Raw genomic sequence first — 14,197 nt, 5'->3', positions numbered from 1 at the left:
AAAACAATTGCTTGTTCATAATCTTAGTTTTACATTTAATAAAAATTAAGAAATCAACTGTCCTATTTATAGGACGCTGGTACATAATGGGTTAAAGGGTTTTATCCTAACTTGATCCACTTTACTTGCTTGGCACATGCTCTCCAACGCATTGCTGAGGAGGTGAGAGGCAATTTCCCGGAATCAACCAACTTATTTCTTCCACGAAAAAGGTGTTTCTGAAGGCACCACAATGTGTGCAAGTTTACAAGGAACAATTGCCAGGTGTACCACTTCGTCCGGAACCTATTCTTACTAGATGGGGCACTTGGATCCGGGCAAGTAAGTTTTACAACGAACATTTTGAAGAAGTGAAATCTGTGCTTGACTCATTTTCGGCGGACTCAGCTGTATCGGTACGCACTGCTCAAAATCTCTTCAAGGGCACCAAACTTGCTTGCGATATGGCATACATAAACAGCAATTTTGGTTGGATTGATACAAGCATAAAAAAACTTGAAACTGTTGGGCTTCCTCTCCTGGAAGCCATGGATATATGTATATGAGGATGCAAGAAAGAAACTGTCTGCTGTTGGAGGAGATGTGGGAGAGAAAGCTCGAAGAAAATTTGACGCAGTGACTGAAAGAAACCCAGGGTACGTCAGCTTATTTACAATGGTGAAACAGTTAACCCTCCCAATGATATTTCTCCCGACCACATTCACCTCCTGAAGTACGCTGCGGTTACTTCTTGTGACGTGGAGAGAAGTTTCTCTGCGTACAAGAACATATTATCTGATCGGCGACAAACATTTACTTCTGAACATTTGGAAATGTACCTGGTAACATATTGTAAGTTAAATAATTAAATACAGTGCCTGCCCCAAGATCAAAGGTAACCTGAATTTTTGTAAGTGCTTTTTGAGTGAAAAATTTGGGCAACAAAAATTTACTACTGAACATTTTGAATAGTACCTGGTGACATTGTATATTAAATATTGAATGTATTCAAATTGTGGTTAATATTTTTGCTCTATAAGAACATAAAAAATACTTAATGTAAGCATTGTAATATTGTAACTTCAATTTTTGTAAGTCTTTTTGAAATAAACATATCCCTTTGTGAGGAAAAAATGTAACAAAAATAGGAAGTAACGTTTGGAATAAATATTTATAGTACATATTTCATTATGAATTTACATATTTTTTACATATTTCAGACATTTTTATTACATATTTATGTACATATTTTAGGGGTTGATATTACATCAAAATCCGGGCTTTAGTGATCATATGATGAAATTGATCAAGGGACACTTACAAATAACACCCATGCCAAGACTGGGATTCAAAGCTGGGAGACCTGATGTCCTTAAAATGTAGGAAAACAGTAGCAACTTAAAATATCCTGTGCACACTTTCTTTGGTAAAACATACATAAGTAAGGTTGCAATGCTTCTTATGCAGAGTGGGTTCATAATCAATAATTACAATTTTCTGTGTATGTATTAGAACTAATCTGAAGCATTAATTTTGAAAGAGTCACTAAAGCTTGATAATATTGATGTCATGGAGAATGTATAATTTTCCTTGAAAATTATCTACATTCTACATTTAACCTTAAAATTTCTATTATAGTATCCAAATTTATTGTAGAAAACTCATCTCTCATCACCAAGGTAATGACAAAATTATTTTGATTCAGCATTTATTGCTTTTCTATTATTTTACACTGCTCCACAAAACTTAAGGAACACAAAGGGATTATGAGAGCAGTAGAGTATTAAAAAATATTGTAAATCTTGAGAGTAAATACAATAAAATATCTCTATTGCACATCATTGTCCCAAGTTCATTTAAGCTTTGTCATGCTACACTGGCATATGCAGAGAGCAGTTGATGAAGCTTCAGCCCCATACAAAATTGAGAAAAACAACACTTTGCAATTTCCATGGAACATTTGGTCCGGAGTTACTGTTTATGGATGAAAATGCTCGCCGCACCATCCACGTATTGTGTCGGAATTCCTGGAAACAGTTTCCAAATTCAAATACTTAGGAGTAATATTAACAAAAAAAAAATTATATTAAAGAGGAAATAAAAAGTAGGCTTAATTCAGGAAATGCATGTTACTTCTCTTTTCATAAACTTTTGTTTTCTCGTTTAATATCTAAGAAACTAAAAGTTAAAATATACAAAACAGTAATTTTGCCTGTAGTATTATATGGATGTGAAACTTGGTCCCTTACATTGAAAGAGGAACATAAATTGAGAGTACAGTCAACTCTCGATTCAACGACCACAACAGACTTACAACGACCCAGGAAAAGGGTCGTTATTTCGAAGGGGTCGTTATTGGAATTTGCACCAATTTTCGGCTTAAAGGGAGCTCAAACAGACACAAAGATGCCTAGGAGATGGTAACACCATTTATCCTGGTAGTTATACAACGTGTTATGCACAGGATGCATGTTGTGAGAAGGAAAATAGAACACAAAAGAGAATTTAAAATAATGTTACTTCGTTTCAATTGTGCACAGTCTCGTTTGCACTGAGACCAATGGAAAGGAAAACAATCTCTCGCTTATTGCAAGCGAAACTCGAAGGATCTTGGCACCAGACAGCAAAAGTCTGGAGATAATCGGGCAGAATGAATGTTGGATTTTATACGGGTCTACTGGAGCATTGTCTGTTACAAGATTAACTGGTAAGATTAGATCTCTCGGGAGAAACAACACAACCTTTCTAGGCACCAGACAAAAAAAAAGAAAAAAAAAAGGCAGGGCTGTAATTTTCGTTCTGGTTCGGCTGTGTAAAATACATCGCAAAAAAAAAAAAAAAACAAGTTTTCTTTGCTTCAACCAACTTCATTCACCCTCCCCCCTTCCCCATTCAAGGGAGCAGTCCAAACTCCTTCCTTGACTTGCATTGTAATCCAGTGTGAAAAAGGAAACGCGCAACTTGCGATCTGTCTTCACCCAATGCGATCTGTCTTCACCCAATGCGTATTCTAGGACACCTCATTAAAAAGCATCCCAGTCGATAATCATAATCATTCGGGTTTGGAATTGCATTTCACTTTAAACTGCATATGTATTTAGTCCCGATTAGCCCATCAGCATAAAATGAACTGAAAACAAGCTTTATGAAACTGCTCATTTTCACATATCAAAATGGTAGATCGTTATTTACTCTCACGTTAATCGACCATTTAATGTTGGATTAGGAGTATTCTCGATGTCAAACACCCACCCCTCCAAATGTTTTCCCCTTGAATAATGTATTTTTAATCGGTCTCAGCGACCATTCCTACATTGAACACACTTTTTTTTTTCTCCACATGAATGGTTCTGAAGAAAAGCGGATGCAAATAAATTAAATTTACAGATTTGCTTATCAGAAGGCGCAGAATATGAAGTTGTTTTAACTCTTGTTTTCCTTTCTGGAGATCGAATTTCGTTATCGTCAAATCAAAACAGCTTTGCGAGATTCAAAACAATAACTTTTTCTTTGTGCTGGATGAGTCATCGCTGTTATCGGCAAGATAGAGCTTTGCAGACACTAGACAAAACACTGGCGCCAGCTGCATCGTAAAAACAAGGAGACCGGCTGGAAGTTCGAGCAACAGGTGGCGGAAGAGAAAAATCCCAGCATTTTAAAGATAACGCAACTGTGGAAGACGAACTTTTAACAGCAGTATAAAGAAGAAAGAAATGACCCTTTCTTTACGTTTTACCATGCAACAGACAATAATACGGGTAATATTTCCTATGCAGACAACAGCATTAAAGAAAAAAGAAAAAAAACTGAATTCTGCAATTATCAACATTGCCGTGCACACCAGTGGCGGAGAATGAGCTGGGGAAAGGGGCGAGGGTCACTTTTTTTTTACTTGTTTTATGGTTTTTGTTCGTTTTTAAGAATATATCCAGAACTGGTTGCCCCATTTTAGACGTCAAAGGAAAGGAAGAGGGGTGGGTCCTTTTCCACCCTCGCCTGTAATCAGCCCGCATCAGCAAGAAAATCGTGGCTTAAACAATCTGCATCGCAGCCCCCCCCCCCTACGTTTGCTGACAGGTGGTTTTGATTATCTCTAACAGTTTCGCTTTTTTATGAAGTGTTGCAGGGAACAAAGAACACGTTTTGAATGAAAGCTGTTACCGGAAGTTGTCGTCTACAAGGCCGAGAGTTGCTCACTCAGGGGAACCTGCTGAACTCTAGGTCAGAGCTGGACAGATGGGCCAGACTTCCAGGCGCCACGCATCAGTATTTTCGAACATTCCTGCGATCTTATATCTCAAGGTGGTGTATTTATCGATGAAAGACTTTGACCTGCCATACACCTTGGCAAAGACTCCAAGTCCAGCAGTCATTTCGAACTGCTCCCCCCCCCCCTTCCCCCTCAAGTTTTCAGCAGCTCTTAGGACAAGGAAACAAGTCAAATCGATTTAAAATAACATCCAAGCACATTCGATCTTCTCTTCTCGCGTATCCAAGAGCAAGCGTGGCAAAACAAGCCTGGCACGTTGGGTAGCGGCCATCGGGTGCAGGGTAACATTGGTGCACTTGAGGGAGGGGAGGGCAGAGGTCAAGTGCTATTGGATATCACTCAAGCATGGTGTGGTGGTGTCTATTTTTAGTTCAGACCCAATTATGAGCGGTAGAGCGCTCGTAAAGGGAATGAGTGGAGGAAAAACAACGCATTTTTCGGCCGATTTCCTTCAATTTTTTTTCCAAATTTTTCTAATTTTTTTCTAAATTTTTCACGGTTCCCGGGAAAAAGGTCATTACTTCGAGAGGGTCTACGGGGTCGTAGAATCGAGAGTTGACTGTATTTGAAAATAAGATCCTCAGGAAAATATTTGGACCTAAAAGGGATGAGGAGACAGGTGATTGGAGAAGGTTACATAATTTAGAACTACATAATTTGTATTCATGTCCAGATATTGTTAGAATGATTAAATCAAGAAGACTTAGGTGGGCAGGCCATGTGGCACGAATGGGAGAGGTAAGAGGAGTTTACAGGATTCTTGTTGGGAAACCTGATGGTAAGAGACCTGTAGGAAGGCCAAGACGAAGATGGAGGGACAACGTTGAGATGGACCTAAGGGAAATCGGTAGGGATGGAAAAGAGTATATAGAACTTGCTCAAGATAGGGAAAGATGGAAGGCCTGTGTTGCTGCAGCCATGAACCTTCAGGTTTAAGAAGGCTAGAGAGTTAGTTAGTTAGTTTAGAAGACATCACCCGTATTGAGTGTCCTGAATGATAACGGACATCAATCCTATCGAGCATGTTTGGGATGCTCTTGATCAGGGCATATGAACACCAATAAGGTACAGATGCAACATGCAACGAAAATGACCAGCAACATTGCAAAATGGTACACAGGGTGAACCCTGTTCTTGTTTGTTTCCTTCTGTTCCCTTTGTGTTCCGTAAGTTTTGTTAAGCAGTGTATATTAGTATATATTTATTTCTGCAACTGAAATTACAGCTAAGCTGATACTAGTAAGTACTAGTGTGTTAGTAATGAAAGTAAGAGCTGGAATTTTATTACCGATGCTAGCTGATGCATTTCCCACAGTTTGGTTGCAGGCCCACAAAATACCACAACAGTTTTGCGAAGTCTACATACATTTTAAGTTTACCCACAAGACTCAAGCATATAATACAGGAAACTTCATACTACTGGTAATAACAGTCTTAGAAAATCAGTATTGCAAAATACGTTTATAGGTAGGCTAAACGATGATTATTATTAGTGTTGAGCCGATACCATTTTAAACTAATACTCATAACAATGGCTATATAGTTTCCAACAGATACATATATCGATGCTTGAAAACTGAGTAATTAAAAGTTGTTCAAAATATTCATTAATATTAGTGGTGAACATTCCATTCCAATTGTAAGCATCAAATTACCAGAGTTTTGATTGATTGAGTTGGTGTTTTAAGTCCACTTTATGCACAGTAAGGTTAATCGAGACTGGACCTACAGTTTAAAGTGGGATCTGAACCACTATGTGCTTCCACCGGGTATCAAACTTAGGTCCCCTTGATTGCAAGGCGACCACTGCACCATCGGGGAGGCCGACCAGAGTTTTGATTCAAAATATTCAAGGTACCGTATATTAGAAAAGTAAAATACCTGCTATGAATCACAAAATATAGATTTTCACACATGATTAGTGCAAAATAAATGGAAACTTCAAATTTTGTGAACTTCTAGGATAATTACACTCCTCAAAAGAATCATGTTGTATTTTCGCAGGCCCATAACAGATCAAAATGGTAAAAAATTATGGGTAAATAAAATACACGACACTTTCTGATGTTGATACTAGTACATCAGCATTGGTGACAGCTCTGGCCTACTTTTTTTAATTCAAATCTAACATTTGTATAGCCTTCGATAAACTAATACCATTTTACATTGTTCTTTTGCATATCTTATTTTCCAGATAGTGTTGCATTCAATTATATGGCTTGCTCAGAACTCAAATATTTGTGTAAATAAAAATATGAATATGTCTGGAGAGCCATATTTGACTTGATCAAAAAGAGAAACTGTTCATTATTATATAAAAAAAATTCTAGTTCTGAAGTTAGCAAAAAGATAAAATTCTGTGCGTTATTAATAAACGTTCTCCACAAACCTGGTCCAGAGTCTTGCAGCAATTTATTAAGCAGCCAACAGGTTGAGTGTCCTGCAGGTTGTCCTTCAGTTCATGCAGCTCCTGTTCATGTTCTGACTTTGCCTGAACTTCCAACTGGGAAACAGGGTCCAGGTCCATCACGTGGACAGAAAGAGGCAGCACGGTTAACTGATCATCCATAACGAGGCATCGTGAACAAGAAGCCAGGGAAAGCAGAAATCTAGAAAGGGAGAAAAAACAAAAAAATAAGGGGAAATCTCAATTATACATTTCTCGCATCGGGTTCACTGAATACAAAAACATACAGTATATACAATGATTAATTTTGCTCGATGCTCTCTAGCATTCACATTATGGAAAAACGAATCAAACCTGAACATTTGGTTGTCAGATTATGGGCTGACCACTCATGAACTAGAACTGGGAGAGAGACAGACATTTAAATCAACATGGAAAACTTCCACAACAGAAAGGTAATCTAAAATATTATGTACATCCATACATTCTCAACCATATTAATTCAACTGGGATGTCACTTTAAAAAATACCTATACAATTAACAATAACGTAATTTTTTTCTGATTGTACTGTTTGTTTTGTTTTTGGCGTGTGCGCAATGTGCAGCATCTTGAACTGACACCTTTACTGATTCCAACTGATACTTGGAAACTGTAACAATTTAAAGCAGTTCAAAGCATTTATAAATGTTCACATATGAGTTTTCCCTTGAAACTATATTTATTTGTTCCCACAATGTTGCTGCAAAAATAAAGAAAATTATGATATACAGATTATAGGACAATAGCATTCCTTCAGGCCTTGTAAAAGAACCCAATCTCCAGATAGTATTTGCAGGTATCTATCAGTGATGAAATGAGGGGGAGGGAGAGACAGACAGAGACAATCTGTCCACCTGCCACAGAGTATACTTATCACTTGATCACTATCCACAAAACAAATAAAAATGATACACAGCTCAAAAACTTGTTTCATTTGTGAAATCGACTAATGAAGCAGGACCAAGATAACAATTGTTTGCCTATATTTTTCACAGGGCAACTGTAGCAGAAAACATTAATCACTGAGTAGTTAACAGAAGAAACACAACAAAGAAACTAACCTTTCATTGAAGCGACCTACGACATCCTGATGGGACTCTGTTCTAAATCTCTCGTGGACGTCCATGCTCATTGCATACAGCTGGCGCAACGAGTTGAGTGACTTCAGAAGAAATATGACCAACCCTCCACCTTCCACTGTCTCAATTGTCCGTGCCAGTAGGTTGGGTGTCAGAGCCTCATAATCCTGCAAAACATTTTTACAAATATTTTTGTTTGTTTATAACTGAAAATGACTTTCAGACAGAACTGATTTAAAAATTTGGAAATTAAAAGCAGCATGAATGATCATTTCATGCTGCTTTTGATTTCCAAATTTTTTTTTTTTAAATATATATTTATTTTTAAATATATATATATATATATATATCACTACAAAACATTCTACTAAATCATCATTGTGCCACAATTTCACTTAAAAGTTAATTAATATTAAGTAAAGAACAAAACATACATACTTCTAGTACATTTGCATTTTTATATTTTTGTGGTACTTTTGTGCTTTTCTTGATAGAATGATAAAATGAAGCAATAAATGGGGAAACAAAAGTAATTAAATCTATCTTGTTCAGGATTTCAACCGAGGTGTCTTACTTTGTACCTTGTTGGACTAACCACTTCAACATGAAGCCAGTTGCAAAGAAATGCTTCATAAACTTTTCCCAATAAAGTAAGGTAATAAAAATGACAACATACATTCCCTAATGGATTTTGTTTACATGAAGAGTATTAACAAAATTAATCTGAAGGTTATTCATTTACTACATGAAAAGCATGGATTCATTCTTTTAAATGAAGTGGTTATTTCCATTTCAGTGGAATTATTTAATTCATCCTAGATGTTAACCTCACCTGTAAAATGCACATTCCATACGTATTTCCCAATATTTTGTGTGTTTCTGAGTAATAGCAGTATCTTATCTGTGTGGAAGCTACAAACAACTCAAAAGGATCATCTTCATTGATGTTCAAAGTTCCAGCTTTTATTTTCCTCTGCAGCTCCTTCATCCTTTTCTTCCGGTGGCTTTGAAGAGAATGCAGAAATGAGATACGTGTGCTTTCGCACTTATAAAAACAATTTACGATGCCGCAAGAGCACTGCACATCAAAGTCACTCATTCAATCAAATTAAAATCTTCATGACTTCTATTTCATTTATAATTTGATTACATTATAATAAGAATACTAATTTTCTCCTTCGTATAGTACAGTGGAACCTCGATTTTACGTTTTTCAGGGGACCAAGGAGAAACAACTTAAAATACAGAAAAATGTAAAATCAAGGAAAATTTTATATCATTTTGTTTTATTGGGACAATTTTGAATGTACAGTAACCCTCAGAGTTACGTAAATTTGCAGTTACATAATAAATCTCGAAAATTACTACTAGGGCGTATTAACATGTTTGCGGCTTTGCAGCTTTGCATTCAGTATGCAATGACATACTGCAAAGGATGTCAGATCGTGTTTATATTCTTCTATATATTTTTCATGGTTTATATCCGGGTAAATACTGCTGAATGATGTTTCACTTATAAAATAATACTGTGTAAATAATATACACACATATATGTACATATAACAATAATACATATTGCAGTTTCTTACGAAGTTACACTTACGCAATTTACAAATTCGACTTACGTACAGGTTTACGGAATGCATTACTTACGCAACTCGAGGGGGTTATTGTATAACGGGGGAAAAATGTAAAACTGGGGAACAAAAAATTGGGGTTCCACTGTATATTTGTGCTCAGTATCAATATGATTATCAACAACTGTATGTTTTAGCAATCTAATAACTCAAAAATATGCTGCAATTTTACTATTGATAGTTAATTCTGAAATTGTGAAAAGATCCATAGTTATAAGCAAGCATCTAAACTTTAGTACTATCACAACAAATTAAATATTTGTAAGAACACTACAAACACAACTAAAACAAACAACAAATGATTTCAATGAGATTTATTTCTAGTATCACTATATTAAACTTTGAAATACACATCCATTATTACTGTAGTTAAACATAAAATTAAATGTCTGCACATCAGTAAAAGTGTACAAAAAAAATTTACTTACCTAGTGAATCCCAATTCCTTTTTGTAACACCACAACACTGTTGGTCTTGCCTTTATAGCTGCTTTTGACAGCATATGGTGCAAAATCACAACCTATAAAAAATAAATAAGAATTAAAGGAAAGAAAACTTCTGAAAATTGAAAGGCCTGAAATATAACGTTGGTTGTCTTTACGAGAGGTGAGTTAGCCTCGGTCTGCTTGTGGGCAATGGACAAAGGATGGAGAGGTTGACAAAGCATGAAAATCTCATGTGCAGATTTTGTCAATATCATCAACTTTGCACATGGTGTCAGATGGAAGTCATAAATATATGAGTTGTAGGTAGATGTTCAAATTAAAAAAACTGAAAAAAATTCTGAAATTTCAGGGAAACTGGTTTAACTCTTGCAGCTCACCTGCAACCATTTCATTTTCACTTCAGCTGTCCTCTTTCCAGTACTGTTCCTGAATCAGACTGAAAATTCCCTTGTGATTGTCCCAAAATTCCAATTGATAACACTGTTAAGACTTGTTTCCATGTTAATAAAACATTCAAATGTTGACCAAGGCAAATTTATTGGTTAAAAAATATAAGCTAAACAAAGATCTCTTTCAATTTATTGTGAATCTTTACCTGAAGAACACCCTGTTAGAGGGTGGAAACATTTTGTTTTTAGTGTATATTTTTTATCCAATAAATCTGCCTTCGTCAGCATTTGAATGTTTTATTTTTTACCAAAATTCCCGTTCCAATTTTTTAATTCCCTGTTCGATATGGGTTTAAATTAAATCCCCCTTGATAAGAGTTCAAACCTAGAATATCCAGCTTCGTAGCACGTTACGTTCACTAACCTTCACCCAGCGGTCGATATAGTACAGTATATTTAACCTACATGCGGTCCTATAAATCACATACTTGTATAGTGCATAGTGGTTTTATATAATGCTGTTTAGTAAGCATAGGAACCATATGAGCGTCTGAAAGTGGGATCGAACTGTTCCATAGAACCCCTCCCACTCCCCCCGAATTGATATAGTTTATTGCAAGTTACAAAATAGCAGAACATGTGTTAGTTTTATTGTTAATAACAGAAATAAAGTCCAGTTAGTTAGTATTCGAACAGAATAACCAAAGAAAAACAGCGTTAGATAAAAAAATAGAGGTTACAATACAGGTGCCACTTTATTTTTTACCATTTAATCCAAAGAAAAACTGGTTCCACAGTTTCCAAAATTCCAAAAAAGTAAGTTTTGTGAATGGTCAAACAACATAAACTATAGGACTAAAATTTCTCTTACTTTTAAGCTTTTCCTGAAGGTATCTAAAATTTAATAAAAAAAATATAATAACTGTGCATTTCAGTACACACTGCATAAAACGTACAAAAAAATAATACTACCTCTGTCCTATAATTATTGTCCGGTATGGGTCATTCCATATCAATTCAACCAAAAAAAAAAAAAAAGGTTTGGGAACCCACCATCTCAGATTTTTATGAAACTTGGTACATTCAATCCTTCCATGGTGGTAAGAAACCTCATAAAATTTTTCGCCTCTAACTCATCTGGTTTCAGAGTTATGGCCTCTCAAACTTTCAGCCAACTCTCGTTTTCCTTCATTTCCGAAGCCCTCATTGAAACCTGCAGTGCTTTACAAAAAAAATTGTATCTCGCTCACACGTGATTCAATCCTTTTGAAATTTCACAACAATATTAACCAAACAATAGGCATTTCAGAAAAAAATATGACATCACATGATATCAATATTTTAGTAAAACAAAAAATTAATAAAAAAAATATTAGCGGGATTTTGTTGCCGAAAACATGCCTTGATAAAATTTCAATTATCATTAAAAGGGAATGAATTAACACCAGCATAAGTATTTTTAAAATTAACCTGGATATGTATTCTAACTTACCCAGCAATAAAAGTTATGGTTATTTTATTCCTTCTATAAATATAATATACTTATGTCTGATATTTGGATGAAATGGCTTCCGGAGTATTACAATATTTTGGTTAACTCAAAATCAATAAAATAATTTGTTATAAATTAATCAGTGAAGCAAACTCTAAATTCTACACTTTTGTTTATTCTTTGAGCATTGTTGTCTTATTATTTCTTTGCTTATTTATAAAATTATTTATCCATATATAAGCAAAACATATATAGTTCAAAAAAATCTTTGTTTAATGTTGTGTTCTTTGTAAGCAGCAGTTTGATGATATGTCAACATTACCTGAGACAGAATAGCAATGAAGATGACAATAATGATGATAATAATAATAATTTATATTATTTTATTAATATGAAATCATCATTGAACAATATCAGTTATTATGGTATCCCCTCCTGCTTCAACATTTGGTGTTTGATGATTTATCCATATAGATATTTAAATGTGATTGACCAAAACACAGGTTTAAAAATTACTGGATATTCCATATATTGCCCATATATATTTTTTACCTTTCCATATATGTGCATGCAACATATACAAAAATTTACTTTGTGACACAAATTGTATACTTTGACACGTTGGATTCCACGACATGTCATGTTTCTAACTTTCGTTGCAAACACAGACAGTTCGAAACACTAGATACCCAATGAACATGAACAAAACACAATCATGACGCGTGATGTACGAAGGTGTACGCGCCAAAGGCTATTCTCCGTCGGAGCATGAATTTTCAACGAAGAACATGATTTTCCACTATGATACATTCCCACATCACACAAAACACCTTCCCGATGTTATACAATGCTACAGGAACTTATTACGGTAAGTAGTTTAATCTGTAAAAATGAAGAAATCTGTTTGAACTATAGTAAATTAGTACCATAGTTTCTTCTGTAAAAATGAAGAAATTTGTCTTCGATATAACGAACTATTACCCTCAATTTCGCGTATTTTGCAATTTCTACACGTGACCCCCAAATTTTAACTTCAAATTCCTGATTAGGAGGCCTGAATTAGTGAGTATGCGAAATATTACAAAAATCGGGGAGGGGTCCGGTATTGTAAATTCGCTCCCAAATATCTTGCGACGCACATGGGAACAATTATGAGTAAATCCCCCCCGAAAATATTTCCTGCCTATGGCCATGCTCTGTGTGTGGGCAGTCCTGGAAGTACATGGAAGAAAAAAAATGTTCTTCAAACAAGACTCAGTATCGTAGACGGTAAAATTTTCGTACCCGTCGAACGTATTTCTTCAATTTTACAGGAGAAAGTACTTACCAAAATGAGTTTCTGTATACGTTAAGAAGGTCTTGGAAGTGTTTTTCCCCTCGCTTAATATATTTTGCCGGTAAATTATGTATTTTTCAACATTAATGTGTCTCTGATGCACGAAACCTGTTGCCTCTATGTCCTTCCACTATGTGAATCAAACGTTGCGCGCGTTCGATGATGTAACCGCTGGTCAGTGTTTCTGGCCACACCATTGTTTACCAAGAACATGACAATTTTAACTATGTTTGCCTAACCTAACCTTGCCGTGCATGGTTCGTGGGGTTATTTATGAATGGTTCGTGGGGCTATCTGTGCATGGTTCGTGAAAAAGAAGAAAATAAAGGATTTTCAGACTTTTGGCGGTTACTGAAATTTTAATTCGTAGACAAGTGGGAATTAATATCAGAAGTAAATCGGAGCCTTAGTAGAATGCATTTAAGGACTTTAATTTAATGCTGAGAGAACCAAACCTGGCCTGCCGAACCTAACTACGAAGGCATATATTGAACAAAATATTAAGTAATCGCTAAAACTCAGCAGTATGCGTTAACACAAGTAAATCGAAATCGAACCACGTTAAAAATGCATTCGTAGCATGATGAAATCGCAATAAAACAAGGCTAGAATTTACAATATAGAGAAAGTCTCCAATTTCGTTAATTTTCGGTATACTAACTAATTTTGACCTCCTAATCACGAATCTGTTGTAAAAAACCGGCGGTCACGTCTTGAAATTGTACAAAAATTTTCGTTAGCGCCAAAAGCCATCCACGGGTAGCCCCACAAACCATTGACGTTAGCCCCAAAAACCATCCACGGGTAGCCCCACAAACCATTGACGTTAGCCCCAAAAACCATCCACGGGTAGCCCCACGAACCATTCACACGAGGTTAGGTTAGGCCTGTTAGGTTAGGTTCCATTAGCACTCATTTCACCCCTAAATTCATCGAAATTTTCAGACGTGACCGCCGGTTTTTTCCAACAGATTCGTGATTAGGAGGTCAAAATTAGTTAGTATACCGAAAATTAACAAAATTGGAGACTTTCTCTATATTGTAAATTCGCTCCTAAAACAAAAGGAACTCGGAGCAAATTGTGTGTGTACCATGGTTAGTTCTGAATTAAACAATCGGAA

At 35.7% G+C, this 14,197-nt stretch overlaps 1 protein-coding gene across 1 annotated transcript in view; it reads right to left on the bottom strand.

The window, feature by feature from the left end:
- Positions 1-14,197, bottom strand: part of l(1)G0020 (RNA cytidine acetyltransferase l(1)G0020) — a 63,884-nt gene that overhangs the window by 49,284 nt on the left and 403 nt on the right. The window contains exons 2-5 of the mRNA XM_083143905.1: positions 9,842-9,933; positions 8,609-8,780; positions 7,759-7,943; positions 6,639-6,858 (exon numbers count right to left, since the gene is read on the bottom strand). Coding sequence (XP_083000031.1) covers positions 6,639-6,858; positions 7,759-7,943; positions 8,609-8,780; positions 9,842-9,933 — 669 coding nt within the window. The remainder of the gene's footprint in view (positions 1-6,638; positions 6,859-7,758; positions 7,944-8,608; positions 8,781-9,841; positions 9,934-14,197) is intronic.

Source organism: Lepisma saccharinum, chromosome 1 (genome assembly GCF_977018435.1).
Source record: "Lepisma saccharinum chromosome 1, izLepSacc3.1, whole genome shotgun sequence".
Classification (NCBI taxonomy): Eukaryota; Metazoa; Arthropoda; class Insecta; order Zygentoma; family Lepismatidae; genus Lepisma; species Lepisma saccharinum.
The sequence above is the reverse complement of the archived record's forward strand: the minus strand, read 5'-3'. Positions and strand labels throughout refer to the sequence as shown.